Here is a 17,668-nt window from a genome sequence, read left to right on the forward strand (position 1 = left end):
AACTCGGCCTAGACAGGGAGGTGATTAAAAGTATTTTTAAAGAAATGACATGAATGACCATGAAAGTCTGTTACTTTTCCATCTCAAATGCATGCATTGAACCCAAATAGATGTGAGCATTCACTCTAAGGACGTTTCCTGAATTTGTTATTAAAATATTTCATTTGAAATCAGCTAGTGAGAAACCAGTGGTGCATATTTACTGAGCTCCACATTATGAATGGTCAAACAACTTTTTGAAGCAGAAGAAATATTTCACCTTTTCCCTCAACTCTCAGCTGTGTCTCACAAGCTATTGTGTTCCACCATGTGAAAGAGACAGGTTTTCAGCCTAGTCTCTGTTTAATCATCATTTAGACAAATAAAACACCATGGACCCTTGGCTTCACAATCAAATTCCCATTCTACTTGTCAAGAGGATACAAATGACAGGTAAGGACACTCATCATTTTGTGTCCAGATGCCCTCCTTTCAGCTCCCACCTCCGTGTAACCTCTTACCTGCCCATCTGCACTTGCCTCCAAGCCATCTGTAGTAAATTATCACATCAATGCTTTCCTCATCCATATCTAGCAATCCTTCTGCAAATTCCCCAAAGATGGTATTTATCCCAAAATATCATCTTTGTAATTATACCACCTAAGTATAAATGTATGTCCTTGTTCCCGTTTTGTTTTTAGTCTATTCTCTTTGTGTTACAGGAGTTTGTGTTTTATCAGTCTACGGCTAAAGTCTTTTGTTCTTTCCATCCCTCGTCTCTTAAAGCCAAAATCCCCAAAAGACTACACAAAACTGATTATGAGATTACTTTTCATTATCTTCAAAGCATATTTATCATTCTAATGCTATGGTATCTCTGGCCAATGGCAAGAACATTATTAGGATCTGTAAAACTCACATAAGAAGCAGGAAATACAACAGAATATTCTGGTCTCCTATGCTAGTCATGTCCAGGAGATGAGACTTCCATCAAGAAGGCATACCTCCAAGAGACAGAGACAGAGAGATGAACAATGAACAGAAAGAGTGCTATAGTGAGACAGAGAGAATGAGACAGGGGCCCAGTGCCATGTTTTTTGTCTAAATAAGTTATAATTGAGATATTCAAAGAAAATCACTTCTTAACCTAACAATCAATGACCATTTCCACAATGAATTTAAATTTTAAATTTGTTTACTTAAACAAATACAAAGTCTGCCAAGTGATTTAGTGATTTAATCTACATATTTTATTGATGAACTTAAAATGGTGTCTAATCGTACACACAATTGAATCACATCCTAGTGATATATCACAGGCCTTAAGAACTCAATGATTACACTGAAAAAAAAAAAGCAATAATGTATACTGATTGCTTTCTTTAGGAGTCATGTTTGTAAGACTCAATCACCTTTTTAGATTACAGAATTTATTTTCTCTGTAATTTCAGAAAATTTATACAGACGGTGTTACATATGTAAGGATTACTATGTTAACAAATGATCAAAAATCTCTATTTCTCACCTCCAAATTCTTTAAATATTTCTACAATTCAGTATTGAATTAGGGTTTTACTAAGAAACTTTCGAGTTAGAGGTAAATAAGGAAGCAAAAATTATGGAACAATATACCTGTATGCAGATATGGAAAATTAAACAGATATCCACATAACTCAAACAAAAATATTGAACAAGACACATCTGAATAATTGAGATTAAAATGTGTGCTTTAGGACAACACACATTCCAGATAATAAACATAATTCTTTGCTTTGTGCAAACTGATAGAGCAAGAAAATCTCTATTTGTCCTGCTTCACTAATGAACTGTAGAACCATCTCTCAGCAGATTGGTTTCATGTGAATGACACATGGAAAGATTTACAATCCCAGGCAATGTCACCCCCAGAGGGTGTTTACTGGAGTGCTGGTGTCCTTGGTCAGAGACTTTGCACCATGAAATTGCTTAAGCCTCAAACAAATGGAAATAACAGCTAGAAAGGTTGAAAGTTAAATAGTTTCTGTTGTGTTGTTTCAAGTTACATTTTTCTATTTATACATGCAAATAGACTCTGCCTTGGTGGTGTCTAAACCACAGACTGGCCCTAAAGTATGTTCCCTTTCTTTTTTTCCTTCATCTATAATAATTGGAAACTAAACATCTAGAGGACAAATATATAATATTTGTGGATGAATTTGTCTAACTGATCTAATTATTTTTGGACTGAGCCCTTTAGGGGAGAATTGTCTTAGCAGCATCTAGCTTAGGTCATTGACTTGGAAAAATGAAAATAAGATTTTGGTGTTTGTTTTATCCAGGTGGGTTGTGTAGCCAGGAGACCAAGGAGGAAGGGCCAACCAGGCCTAAAATAAATATATTTGGATGACTCAGAGGAATTGAAGCTACAGAAATGTAAACAAAGGAAAAAGCTTGTCATATGCTAGCCACACTTCCTCAGGGGTCTCTGGTTCCACCTGGCCCCATTGGGCTCTAATTCTTCCAGAAAAACAATACTTCCAAAACTACCATTTCTGCCTGCAGAGCAGTATTCCATCCCTGGAATCCCATCAGATAGGAGTGAAATATAAGTTTAATCACAGCAGAGAAGAATTTACCTAAACCGAGTAATTCTCACTACTTTCTACTTTCCTTTTCCTGTGCCAGTCAGGGTTGCAAATGGAAACTGCGGGCACAGGCTTGCAGGCTGGTGAGCAGAAGAGAGAGACTCCTCTTGTGGAGCTCTGAGCTCCAAGGCACTGATGCAGTCGTGAGTGGTGAAGCATTAGAAACACGGACTTTGGCGTCACACAGACATGAGCCTAAACTCTACTATCATTGGTGAACTGAACCCGGGTTCATTACCTAATTTATCCAAGTCCCAGGTTCCAAATCTGTCTATGTGGATAAACATAATTCTTACCCTAGAGTGATATTAGGAGGCAAAACATAATGAATGTAAAGTAATTATTATAGAATTTGTCACCAGCAAATATGCAAGAACTGGCACGACAGAAAAATGAATGGAGGAAAGGTGATACTAGAAAAGGAAAATGTTATCTAAACATGCAGGGACAGAGATGGGGAGGTAAACTCTAGGCCAGGCGTCCCCAGACTTTTTACACAGGGGGCCAGTTCACTATCCCTCAGACTGTTGGAGGGCCGCCACATACTGTGCTCCTCTCACTGACCACCAATGAAAGAGGTGCCCCTTCCTGAAGTGCGGTGGGGGGGCGGACAAATGGCCTCAGGGGGCCGCATGCGGCCCGCGGGCCATAGTTTGGGGACGCCCGCTCTAGGCCAATAATCTTGTTGACCTTCAGTGTCCCCAGTAGGACATGAGACTATCGAAAGGTTCATGTTTCAGAAAGCGAAAAAGAAAGAAATGAAAACACACACTTAAAAGAGAAGGAGAAAGAAGAATAAAAGTGGCTAAGGTGAGCAGAGGAGATGGTATTCCACCGGGACTACTTCAGAACTATGCAGTCGGCCTCTTGCCAGAATGACACAGCTCTCCTCTGGGGACAATTTGGCTTTGCATTTACAAAGTACTAGTCTACCCTTAAGGTCACAGTCTCACCTTCCTTATGTGAAATATTTTCCAGATAAACCTAGGTTTAAATTGAATTAGTACATCTAGCACAGAAATTGATGTATAGATAGAGGAACAATGAAATAGGTGAAAAACCAGATACTTTTTTTAATTTCTAGAGTCAATATACATACCTCCACATATTTCTTCCGTTTCATCATCTATGCATTCTCTATCATCACACTCGCAAAATTTACCATACACAAGTCCACTTCCATCTGAATTATCACACTTACACCTGCCACAGTGACATGTACCTAAATCAATAAAACAAAAAAAGATTGTTATATGCATATAAAATTACAATTAATGAATTTTTATACCATCTCTAATATTTCGATTAGGTATTTCTGTGTGTCTGATGAGGTAAAGGGCATGCTATTCTTTCTCGAGGTTATTTTAGCATGGCAATTGTATTTTATATCATGCAGCTATTATTATTGACCTCTAATCATTTATTGAAGGTAAATTTGACTGCTTCTAGTGCAGAGCTACTTTACACATAGCCATCCAACCAATGCCCAAATGTCTTTTGATCACACCTGGGTCTGATGTGAAATAAAGCAGAAAAATCTAAACTTTGTAAGAAAAGAAACCTTGCTTATCTTCCTCGCCAGTATTTATTCAATGCTTTGCACAATGTTTGAACATACTATTTATGTAATAAATATTTGTGGAAATCATTTATTGTCAAATGCATAAGTAAAAATCATATATGCCCCTGATAATTTCCCCTCCTCAGCATTAACTTGTGCTGATACACATGTCCTTATAATAATGGGACCAGAGTGGATTTCCTTAGGCATGGATTCCTAGGAATCCTTACCAGATTCTCAGGGGAACTCAGAATTAGAAAGGTACTGTAGTCATCTGGTCTACTACAAGCCACATAGTCATCCAAGTCTGAAGATTCTACCGCATCCCCCATAAGTAATTTCACCAATATTAATATTGCATTCACCAATATTAATATTGCATTCAAATAATATTGAGAGATAGAATGCCCACTTGAGAAACTTCCTTTTTCATGTATATATTTTGAGTTTCAATGTTCATCATAGCCATCAACATGTCTCTACTGAGACTTGATCACCACGAGAAACCACCCTGGACTCTGAAAATCCAACAGGGACGACATCAGCCATAACCTTCCTCTCAGAGTTTTATATGAGTAAAAAACAATGCGATAAAATAAATACAGAAGTGCAAAGTGTTGCAGAAGCACATAGCAAGGGGATTTAACTGAGACAAGGAAGTCAAAGTCACAGTCCCTGAGGAAGTAGCTGAGGCCAAGTGAAAAAGCATAGCTAAGAGAAGTGAGATGGCGAAGAGGCTCACTTCCACCACGAGACAATAGACGGGCTCAGCGAGAATAGAGGAGGTGAAGAGAAAACATCACATGGGTTTGAGGTATACAGAACAGTGTGAAAAGTGGAATGAAATGAAGAAAGCAACTCGAGGTGCAGTTCATGGAAGTCTTATAGGTCATGTTAAAGATTTCCAGCTTTAATCCAACAATAATTGGAAGACACAGAAGCAATGGAGTCCAGTGATCAGGTATGATTTTCAACCAGATTACTCTGGTTGTCATATGGAGAATGAACTGAAATGAGGCAAAAGTGGATACAAGGAAATAAGTTGAAAGGCTGTTAGATTTGTCTGCAGGAATGAAGTCAGTGGCTAGACACATGAAGCGATGAGTTTATAAAGAAACAAACACATTTGGGGATATTTTTAGGAGAAAGAGTAGAAGGCATTTGGTGACTGAGTGTAAAGGGTGAAGGATGGGGAGGAACCAAAGATGCTGTTGATAATTTGGGTTGAATTACTAGATATTGGCAAATCTATATGTGATGTATTAGAAAGAGCATGAACTTGTAACTAAGGTGGAGCTGTAGCTGAATTCAGAGTCTGTTTTTTGTTTGTTTGTTTGTTTGTTTGTTTTGTTTTGTTTTTACTTTTTGAGATGGATTCTCACTCTGTCACCCAGGCTAAAGTGCAGTGATGTGACCTCAGCTCACTGCAACCTCCATCTCCCGGGTTCAAGTGATTCTCCTGCCTCAGCCTCCCAAGTAGCTGGAATTACAGGTGCACACCACCACGCCAGGCTAATTTTGTTATTTTTGGGAGACACGGTGTTTTGCCATGTTGGTCAGGCTGATCTAAAACTTCTGACCTTGTGATCAGCTTGCCTCAGCCTCCCAAAGTGCTGGGATTACAGGCATGAGCCACCACACCTGGCCTCAGAGTTTTAATCCTCATGAGCTATGCATTTTTTAGGGCACTGCTTTCATTTCTAATTCCCAGATTCCTTATAAGCAAATAATCTCTGCTTCATAGAACTGCTGCCAGGACCAAGCAATGAATATGTCCCCAGTCATGTTTCTAGAAGCACTGCTGAATCTAGTTCATAGGACTCGAGAAGATTCAGGGTTCTTCCTCTTATCTCATCAAGATACAGAGTATATTAGTCATATTTCCAAACATTTTCTCCAGGAAATATATTTATGGATGCTGACAATATCCTTGTTTTCATATCCTCTCTCTGATTCTGTTACCTAGAACACTTGCAACTATTATCTATAAATTTTTCTCGCACAGTTACATATAAATGGTGATTTTGCAGAACTTGAGTTTATTTTTTTACTTTGCAAATACTCATGAGAATTTTCCTGTTATTAAACTTAATTTTCTTTTATTTTTTTTCTAAAAGCTATCTCAATTCATAAAAGTAATTTGAAATCTAAGCTATAATTCATGCTATTGCTTCATATAGTTTTTGTTCTCTAATTATTATCCTTCTTTTTCATTTTCACATTTATTCATTCTGTCTCCCAGCCACCCACATATCCAACCATTAAGCTTTCTTGTTATCTATCTATGTTATTGGCAAGGAACTAGGTGCTATAGAAAATAATGAGATGCTTAAAGTTAAGTAGATCACAGAGCAGAAAAAAGAGATACCTTATCAATACGTTTTGTATAGCAGTTGCCACAAGTCTATTGCAAAAGCCTTTGTGTCATGTTTTGTTTTATAAATACAAATATAAATCCATATGATATAGTATGTGTAACCATATATAATATGGGCCTCTCATCTATAACGTGAGAGCAGAAACTCACTTGGTTAGGGCTGTGTATGGGGAAGTTTTTTCAGAAAAGATGGGAAGCAACAGCCTCTGCCTCTGAAATCTACGACTCCTCACTGAAGTCCCCCACAGGCAGCTCTCTCTCATCCACACCTCTAAACCATTCCTGGCTGATGTGGGAAGTTTACAACAGCTCAGAGACTTCCTGTCTCACCCATCAAGCAGGATTCACAACTGAGCCTCTAAGACATGGCATATGGGTGCCCAGGCAAAAGCTCCAGACTCCTGTGCTCATGCACACGGCTTCTCTTTCGGTTGCCAGTTAACTCAGCCTTTAGGATTGGTCTTCTGCCTTACACTAGTATTTTAGCTCTGATTCTTCACAGTGCCCAATAGACCTCACTCTTTCTAGGATGACCGACCAGACATATACACCAGCCCGCACCCCTGTGCAATGGCGCTAGGGCCTCATCCTGCTCTGCACATTGGACCTCACCCTTCTAGATTTCCCACAAAGTTAGCTTCCAAAATGCCTTGGTCCCCAGCTCTGTCTCATCCTGCCCTCCAGTCCCATTCCCCAATCCATTTAACTCCTCTTCGCCTTCTGCTCCAGACAACTTCAGAAAACCACATTGCGATATGAAAGGGAAAGATTAGTAGAAAGACTCCATAGGCTATTGCAATTTGGGGGACGTGGTCCTGAATTCAGATGGTGGAAGTGAGTATTAAAATAAAACAGGTGAGAATGAGATTGCCAAAGTAAACATGAAAGGCTTAGATACTTATACAAGAGTAAATTAGATGGAAAAGATTAAATGTAACACTGAATATAAATGTAATCTTTTGGCCAACTGCATTTCTAGTAATTTACCTTGAATATACACCTCCAAAAATATAAAAATATGCTTGCAACAGATCATTCTGTGCAGTATTATTTACAATCCAAAACATTGGCACCTGTCTAAATGATCAAACATAAGGGATAGATTGGATAAATTACATTGCATACATAGAATCCAGTCCGATGTTTTTGAAAAAATAACAAGAAGGATTTCTATGAACTGATTTGGAGTGAATTACAGGAGATTATGTTGAGTGGTAAAAGCAGAGTGCAAAAGAACACTTGGAATGCATGATTATTTTTGCAGAAAAAAAATGAAAAACAGTAACACACAAATATGTCTATGTACCTTTACACAAAAAGAAACGCATGCGCAAAGAGGGCAGAAAGCAAGAAAGTTGGTTATCTGCAAGCTGAGGGTAAGCATGGTGCTAGATTTGATGAAGAGAGTGAGGATTCTCTCAGTATGCTTTTCTGCATAGTTTTGACTTTTAGAAGTATGTTAGTGTTCTATATATTATAAAATATATTAATTAATACAGATGGAAAGGGATTCTAAAACCTAAAAATTGAAAGTGATCTGAAATAAATAAGCTAAATTGTATTTCAAATGAGTACCATCACCACACTAAAAGAGAAGAAAAGAAATCTGATAACTTACAAACAGCATTTGACTACATACCCCAATATTGGGCATGACAAAAGTACAGTGACAGCTGGAGAGTGGAGAGGGGTGGACTGCAAATCCTGATCTCTTTTGGTAGATTTGCTTTGTCTAGTGGTGTGTCTGTAGCACTTATAAAAGTAACTAGAAATGCAGTATAGGATTAAGCAAATAAGTATATATGTTGGTGATGTTGGGAGCCAGGGTTCTCACTGAGAAAATGGAACACGCAAATACGGAATGGGGAAAACAACAAGCGATTCTCCAAGGATGGACTGAAATTAGATGTACTGTTGTAGATCCATGATTTCTAAAATATGCATGTATGTGCATGTGTTCATGCATATCTGCGCTGGTATGTGCATAGGTATTTGTGTATACATACACAGGCATATGTTTACTAGTGTCAAAATAAATAAAAATGGAAATAAGACCTAAAAATTCCCTGAGTAGACTAAGCCAGTTAGGTCTCATAATTGATCCTAACCTTGCCTGATATATAAAAATAAGCGAAACTTACCTTAAGTTATTTCTTGTAAATGTCTACATTGAAGAAAAACAGAACTTAAGCTCTATCAGTCAGAAGCAACCAACAAACTTATAATTATATAACTAGGGACTTTCCAACAGGATAGATCAAATAAAGCAACTGTATAACGTTAACCAACCAACTGTTTTTCTTTGCTTTCTTTTTCTGTTCATCCTATAAAAGCCTCCCACTCACATTGCCTCAGTGAAGCTCCTGAACCACTTCTGATCTGGAGCTGCCTGATTCATGAATCATTGTTTGCTCAGATAAAATAAAAATTGTACTGTGCTTCAATCTACCTTTTTGACACGAGCCTGTTTGCAGAAAGGCCCAAGAAGCGAATACACTTCAGTGGAAATAAGCATCCCTAGTGCTCACAATTTTTATTCAAATATGATTTTCACTAACAGGAATCAGGGCTCTTTGGATAGGCAACTGATTTCAAAGGTACAGTGAAGGTCCAGTATGACCCTGGAATATGTTATTACACCAACAAGTAAATAATTGCAAAAACAAAACAAATAAACAAGGGAGGCATGTCGCAATAACACAAAAGCTAGCCTGATGGGCTCTAATACCTAATCTGAAAAACTCTGTGCACCAGAATAATTATGTACAGAAATGAATAACAAATCACTGAAATAAGAATTGTGCTTCTAGATGATAATAAATCACTAAGTAAATGAAATATCAAATAACTGGTAAATGAGAGCTAATTCTTGTTTGTGATGGAACACTGAGTGCCAACTAGTCAATTCAGAGAGAATGTTAAAGTTCATAAATCATCATTTTCTAATCATCATTGCCAATACTGTGTTAAGTGATTGTCATCAATGGAGGATAAATCTAGGGTAATTTTAGTGAGGAATGTGATACATATATGATTTTAAAGTGTTTCCTCATCGAATGCACTTTTGTGAATAGAGTAAGTGAGAAATAACACAGCTGAGACACCAGACAACACCTGGACCAGCTCATCAAAACTGACATCACCAATATGAGGAGATGGACATCACGTGCTTCCAAATGGAACATTTCAAGAACACAAAACCATTTCTCTAGTGTTTTACCTAAGAATGTGTATTATGAATCAAATAATGGGGAGGCATCAGACAAACCCAAAATAAGTACACTTTTCTTTTTAATAAAATGGTGACAATTTTCTTCACAAGTTTCAATGCTCTAAAGCCAAAGTCTGTGGAAATGGTCCAGAATAAAGAAGACTGAAGAGAGATATAAACTTAACATTTTTCATAGATTGTATCCTGTAAGGAGAGGAAAGTGCTATAGAGGACATTATTGGGTCACTTGACTAAGCCAGATTATGAATGACAGATTACATAAAGGTATTGCATCCATGCTTAAAAAATTAGATAGAGTACAGATGTCCCAGAAAAATCAAATATGTTTTGTCATCTATGGAAACACTTCTATATGTTTTCTACTTTAAGATATGTCAGTGTAATGAATTACATGTTTAGATTCCTTAATATTAAACATCTTTACCACATTTGATTTTAATGTTCTTAAAAAATTCTGGATTTGCAAACAATAAATAAGTACATCCCCAAATAGATTTCAAACCCAAGACAGAATTCAAATCTTGTTACTGAAATAAGTTTGAAATGAATGATTTTTTTCAAGATGAAAGAGGCTATGGTGTGTGTGTGTGTGTGTGTGTGTTTGGAGGGGTGGGTGTTATGAATTAGAAATAGAGAAATTCTACTAAGAAGAAAGACTGAAGTGCTGGAGAAATATGAGGAGAACACCATGACACCATGAACACAGAAAGGAACCTAACTGCTCTGACCATTTCTCATGATCGCTGACTGATCCACTCACACCTCACTTTGGATACAGTCCTGATTCCTATCAGCAAAACACCTTTACTGAGCTCAGTTTAAACCATGCAATTTGTTGAAATCAGACTGTGGGAAATTCCCAGCTCTGGTTAGAGATGGGCCCTACCAGCAATGTGAGCTTCAAGAGGAAAGATACTCATTCATGTAGTCAAATGCTCACCTGTAGCATTTAGAGCAATGGGTTACACACTCGATCAATATTAAAATCACCCAGAGAGCTTTAAAAAAAATCCACAAAAGTCTAGGCCACACATCAAAACAATTAAAACAGAGCTCTGCTGTACTACATGAGAACTGATATTTTATTACATTCCCCTTGGGATGCTGATGTTTAACCACGGTTGAGAAGAACTGATTTTGAGGTTTCACATGCTCAAATGTAAAAAGAAATATTTAATGATAGTGACACTCACTAAATACCATTGAAACCTAAACTGCAACTCTTTTATATGACTTTCTACTCAATTTTAATAGCATCTCTATAATTTGGAAAAAAATGGTTTCAAATAACTTCAATGAAATAAAAAAATATTTTGATCCAACAAAAATCTTGCTGTGACTGTATCCGTCAATGAGCTCTATAACCAGTATATCTGAAACTTCTATCAAATTTAAAATATTTCATTCTATTTTGTGAAGGTAAAAATTCAAAGCACCCTTGGTCTGTAACAGAAAATAATTAAGTCAGTTTATATAAATCCTTTTTAAGAGATTGAATCCAGTATTCAAAATCACGGCTCACAATTTACATGAAGCATTTTTGGGGGGTTATTTCCAATGAACATCCTGCTAGAAGGAGGCATTTGGAACAGCTGGAAAGTATTAAACTTGCTAGTCGCAGCAAGATGGCATTTTTTCTATTGATTTATCTGAATTTCACTTCTAAAAAATATATTCAAAAGTAGACTCACTCAGAGGTTTGACATTTTTCCATGCCCACATATTTCCATTAAGAACAACACTCAAGAATTTTCACAGAGTATTCAAAACACAATGCATACAGGAAAAAAGTAAGAAGAAGAAAGAAGAAAGAAGAAAGAAGAAAGAAGAAAGAAGAAAGAAGAAAGAAGAAAGAAGAAAGAAGAAGAAGAAGAAGAAGAGGAAGAGGAGGAGGAGGAGGAGGAAGAGGAAGAGGAAGAGGAAGAGGAAGAGGAAGAGGAAGAAGAAGAGGCAGAGGCAGAGGCAGAGGCAGAGGCAGCGGCAGCGGGAGGCGGAGGGGGAGGGGGAGGAAGGAAGGAAGGAAGAAAGGTAGGAAAAGAAAGAAAAGAAAAGAAAGAAGAAGAAAATAATTTTCACAGAGTATACTTCTTACCTGCATTAGAGCAGATGATGTCTTGTGAATTCTTGCACATTTGGTTACTTTTCTTCTTTGTCAGGTCACAGTTAGTTGGGTACTGGCAAGCGTCCCCATACCATCCCTCGTCACACTTGCACTTGCCACAGTTACACTTACCATGGCCTGGGGATTGAACAACATCTAGTCAGACTCAAATTGTTTTCCAAAGATAACCATTATTATAACACATACTAACAGTGACACTGATTTGGGACTGAGCTATAATAAATTTAAACTCATGTATGTCACAGTGGCTGAGGAGTAATGCTATTATATACAATGCAATGGACTATAAGAACTTTATTTCAATAATCAACTGATAAATGATTATAAAAACATTAATTTCTAAAGATATTAGGATAATACATAAAAAGCCTAATAAATCACATGGTCAAAAAATTCAGCACTGAAAAAATATTCTATCCAGCATCTCAGTATTTAAGACACAGAAGTCTAGCAAAAAATATTTCTACTTAACTATATCTTATATAACACATTAAACCACAAACTTTGAGTAAGGGTTCTTACATGAAACTCTCCTAAACTAAACACCAGCCTTATAGTTACTCAAATTAATATGTACTTAAAGTTATGGACATATTAAATAGCAACTTCAATATTGATATAAAATATGTATCTATTTTGTTTCATATTCATTCACCTTCACAGAAATTTCTCAATCTTTAATATTCTCAATATTCATTTTACTTTAATGCATGTTGTTTTCATTGCTGTGATCAGTAATGTGATTAAGTCCTGCTTGATGAAGCCTACTAATGTTTTTATTGATTGCACATTAGTCTGACAGAAGTGCAAAATACGTGCAGTACTTGGTTCTTGTCCTCAAAGAACTTACAGACTTCAAAGTCAAGCCTAATAAACAAAGAAGCTGATGTGATTGTCAGCCAGAAGTGATTGTCACCTAGAGTTAATTTGAGCAATACAGTCTATGACCTATAGACGTAAGAGGGGAGACTCTCTGGACTTTCTTGACTGTTAACTGGCCCTTGAAAATTGAACAGATTTTGAATGGGTTACAGAAGAGTAACCATAGAAGAACTATGTCTTAATGCCTGAAAGTCATAGGCCACAGGAAATGAAATTGATCTGATTCAACATGGTTGCTGAACTCTAAGGGATGAGGTCTAGATGGTTGGTCAGTATGAATGGCTTGGAGGCTGCCCATTTGGGCATGATCAGCAGAACCTGAATCTGTGATTGGCTGTGACTTTAAAATTGCTCCTTATGTGGTCCAGTCCACAAAAGTTTAAGTTTCTATTTCTGTTTCATTTATAAAATAAATTATTCTATGTTATAAATAAAGCTTTGCAAGTATCTTAATTGGAATTCATTCCATTCAGTGCACATTACTCTGTCAAATTGATTACATCATTTTGCATTCCTGCCTGGCCCTACAAGATACTGTCAATCTTGGCCAGCTTGGTATCATTTATAAGCACAAGCGAACTCTCCTGTCAACCATGTAGCCTATTTATAAAGCATTAAGCCAAATTTTTGCATTGGCTAAGGCTCTTTGATAAAGCAACCATCGTGGAAACCATGTTGACTCTTTAATAACATCAGTGTATTAGGTTGAAGCTTATGAAATTGCCACTTTCATAAGTTGAATATCAGCTGTTTTCTATGGTTCTACCCCAATAAATAGGCTTCATATCAATGGTAAAGAAAGTAGAAATGATTTAGAAGATAAAGCATTATGGTAGTGGTGATCTGGTGAATCAAGAATAAAAGACTACTCAGTGTGATTTTTTAAATTTTATATTGAATAGGACATCTTAGATCCTAAAGTATACACAGTAGAGATGGGAAATAATTTATGAGTCAAAGGTAACTTTTTTTTAAAGATGAGAGCCTTAAAAATAGAGGAATGGCTGAAAATAAACAAAATGTATACAGAATAGATAGAGACCCATCCCTTCCAAACTGGCCCAATGAAGCATCAGTAGAAGGAATATTCTAAGTTGCTTCTCCCCTGAAGTGAGAGGCTCAGTTTCATGAAACTGTTTTCACAGAAGATTCTAGGTTAAAATAAACATGGAAAAGAGTCTGCTATATTCTGTTTAAGTATGTCATGATCTATATCAGCACACTGATGAACCTCATATGTCCTATCATAAAAATATTTTTAATTTTATTTAGCTTAGAATTTGCAAAATTTTGGCTAGGAAGCCCCTTTTCTCGTGACCAGTGTTAGCATCTTAGGCGCATGCTTAGACTAACAGTGTGTCAAATGTTTTCAGCTTCTTCTTTAGCAACCTTTGGAAGGCACAGCTAGTATCAGACAGGGTCATCTGCCTTTTTTTTCTTTCTAAGCTTTATGTCTGGTAAAGGTTCCGTGATTCATTTTCTTCCCTTTAGGAAAACTCATTGAATAGGAATTGATTTCTGACTGTCACGAATTATCAAATAGCCTGTGTAACCTTGTTTAAAGATAAATATATATTTAAAAAATCGTATTCAGACTATTTTTTATAATTTTTTTAAGGTTAGTCAGAGCTTTAGCAGACCACGGGGGATTAGGTTGCTATGTTATTGTAGCAAGGTCATCTCCATTACAGTGTCAATATGGCTTCAAAAAACACCCATTTTTCAAAATAGAAGAATGTTATTTGTTATATATTAGTTTCCTGAATCTTACATAACAAAGTACCACAAATTTGGTGGCTTAAAAAAACAGAAACTTATTCCCTCACATAGATGAAGGTTGGTACTTGAAATCAGGTTGGTTTGTTCTAGAGGGTCTGAGGGAGAAACTATTGTGTGTGTCTCTCTCTCGGTTACTGGTGGTTGCAGGGCATCTTTGGCATTTCTTGGCTTTGTGGGAGCACAACTCTGATCTGATGATATTGAATATCCTTTCATAGGCTTATTTGCAATACATCTATCTTCTTTTCCCAAATTTTGCATTGAAATTTCAGTTTTATATGTATGAATATATATATAACATAATTATATATATACATATACACATACATATATACCCATATTTCTAGATATAATATATATGTCTATAAATTTATATATACATATATTTGTATGTTCATCCTGGATGCAAGTTCATTGTCATATATATGTATATATATAAAACATATATGTATATCAACATATATATACATGTATGCATATCCAGGATAATTATATATATGTATGTATTGTTATATATGCATATATGTATGGATACATGTATGTATGGATACATATATGTTACATATGCATGGATACATATATATGTATATATAAATTTTTATATATACATATATATGTATGTATGTATATCCTGGATAGAAGTTCATTGTCACAAATGTAATTTGCAAATATTCCAATTTGGAATGTGCTTTTTTTTCTATTAACAGTATCTTTTGAAGAGTAAATGGTTTTGATCTTAATTAAATCAAATTCATCATGTTTTTTCTTTAATAGTTGTTTTTGTGGCATCTACCTGAAAAACCTTTGCCTAACTCCAGGCTTATTCTTTTGCTCTTACCACAGTTTTGATTACTGTAATTTATAGTAAGTGTGGAAATCAAGTCTTCTGAGAACACTAGCTTTGTTGTTTTTAAAAATTATTTTGGCTTTTGTAGTTCATATGATTTTCTATATAAAGTTTAGAATCAGTACGTTCACATCTGCAAAAAAAAGCTTGCACAGATTTTCATAGGGATTGCATTAAATCTATAGATAAAAGTAGAGAGAATTGTCATCTTAACAATATTTAGTCTGTGAATATAGTGAAATACATTTTTTTAATGTTGTACCAGCCTTGCATCTTGAGATATACCTCATTAGGTTGTTAAGTATTCTATTTTTATGTATTTCTTTATATATTGGATTCCATTTGCTAATATTCTATTAAAGATTTGGTGATCTAAGTTTATAAGTAATATTGGCATGTAAGTTTTGTTTATTGTAAGGTATTTGTCTAGTTTTAGTATAAGAAAAATGTTGGCCTAATCAAATGATTTGAAATGCATTCTCTAATCTCCTAGTTTTTGGAAGAAGTTGTATAGAATCAGTACTATTTTATCCTTAATAGTTTGGTAGAATTTGCAAGTAAAATCATCAGAGCCTAGAATATTCCTTTTTACAAATGTTTATGATTCACTTTGTTTGACCAATATTGGGCTATTCAAGTTATTTATTTTTGATTGAATTTGGCAGATTGTGTCTTTCAAGGAATTGGCCCATTTTATTTAAGTTCCTGAACTTACAGGCATAGACTTGCCAGTATCATAAGCTTACTATCTTTTTTAACATGCATAGTGTTGGATATTATGTATGTTATTTCATGCTGATGCTGGTAATATTTGTATGTCCTATATTTTTCTTGATCAGTCTCCTTAAAAATAAATCAATTTTATTGTTATTTTCAAATAATCAGCTTTTGGTATTGTTAATTTTCTTTCTTGTTTTTCTCTTTTCAATTTCACTAATTTTTTTTCTCTAATCATTATTATTTTCTCCCTTCTCCTATCTTTGGATTTAAGTAGGTCTTCTTTTTCTATTTTCTAGGGTAGAAGTGTAAATTAATTTTAAACACTTATTCTGTTCTAATGTCAACATTTAATTCTGTGTATTTTTCTCCAAGTACTATGTTAGCTGCTTTCCACAAATTTTTGATACATTATATTTTTATTTTCATTCAGTTCTAAGTATTTTTAACAGTGCTTTAGATTTCCTGTTGACCTACAGGTTATGTAGAAGTGTGCTGTTTAATTTTTTTCAGCTCTATTTCTTTAATTTCTAGTTTGATCACATTATTATTTGATAATACAGTTTCTTTGAAATTTCTGAAGGCTTATATTATGACCCAGAAGATGATCTATCTTGTTTAATTTTCTTTGCGCATTTTAAGACTCTATCTTCTGCTGCTCTATAAATGTCAATTTGGTCAAGCTGGTAATGGTTTTGTTCGTTTTCTGTATCTTCACTAATTTTCCATATACTTGTTCTTTCAACTATGAGGAAGGAGTATTAATATCGACTACAATTGTGGATTTTTTTTCCTTTCAGTCTGTCATTTTTAAAATTTATGTATTTTGAAATGCTTTATTAAGTGTATATACCTTTAGCATTTTTAACTTAGGACATAATTACCACTATTTCAATGTGTAATATCTCTCTTTATCCTGGATATTATTTCTGGTCCTAAAGCCTACCTTGTCTAATGTCAGTATAGTTAATCCCACTTTCATTTGACAGGTGTTTGCACAGAATACCTTTCCTATTTATTTATATTTCACCTGTCAATGTCTTATCTTTAAACTGATTTCTTATAAATTAGTCATGTCTCACTTTTTTATATAATCTGACAATCTCTATCTTTTAACTGGTGAGATTAAAGAGATCACATTTAACATGATTTTTTTACATTGCTGGATATAAATCTACCAATTTTCTAAGCAATTTTTATTTGCTTTATCAGTTCTTTTTTCCTTTTGTTATTCTGCTTTCTCTTTCATTAATCATTATTTTTTTATTTCCTCTACTATTTTTATACTTTAATTTTTAGTGGTTGTCCTATTGTGTACATTACACATCTTTAATCAACCAGAGTCTATATTCAAATAATATTATACCAGTTTACATATAATTTTAGAAACTTAAAATATTAAATTCCCAGCTCTTTCCTGTCATTCTTTGTGTCATTTTAGCTTTGCATAAACACACATACGTTTCCTATTAACAATCTACTGCCATTAATTTTGTTTTAGACAGTCAGTTGTTTTTAGAGCAACTAAAAATAAAACTATAAGGCTAT

The 17,668-nt window shown here is 35.2% G+C and overlaps 1 protein-coding gene across 2 annotated transcripts in view; it reads right to left on the reverse strand.

The window, feature by feature from the left end:
• ITGBL1 (integrin subunit beta like 1) overlaps nucleotides 1–17,668 on the reverse strand; it is a 260,806-nt gene that overhangs the window by 144,624 nt on the left and 98,514 nt on the right. For both annotated transcript variants that reach the window (XM_039473177.2, XM_039473178.2), the window contains exons 3-4: nucleotides 11,866–12,012; nucleotides 3,703–3,825 (exon numbers count right to left, since the gene is read on the reverse strand). In XM_039473177.2, coding sequence (XP_039329111.1) covers nucleotides 3,703–3,825; nucleotides 11,866–12,012 — 270 coding nt within the window. The remainder of the gene's footprint in view (nucleotides 1–3,702; nucleotides 3,826–11,865; nucleotides 12,013–17,668) is intronic.

Source organism: Saimiri boliviensis, chromosome 16 (genome assembly GCF_048565385.1).
Source record: "Saimiri boliviensis isolate mSaiBol1 chromosome 16, mSaiBol1.pri, whole genome shotgun sequence".
NCBI classification, from domain to species: Eukaryota; Metazoa; Chordata; class Mammalia; order Primates; family Cebidae; genus Saimiri; species Saimiri boliviensis.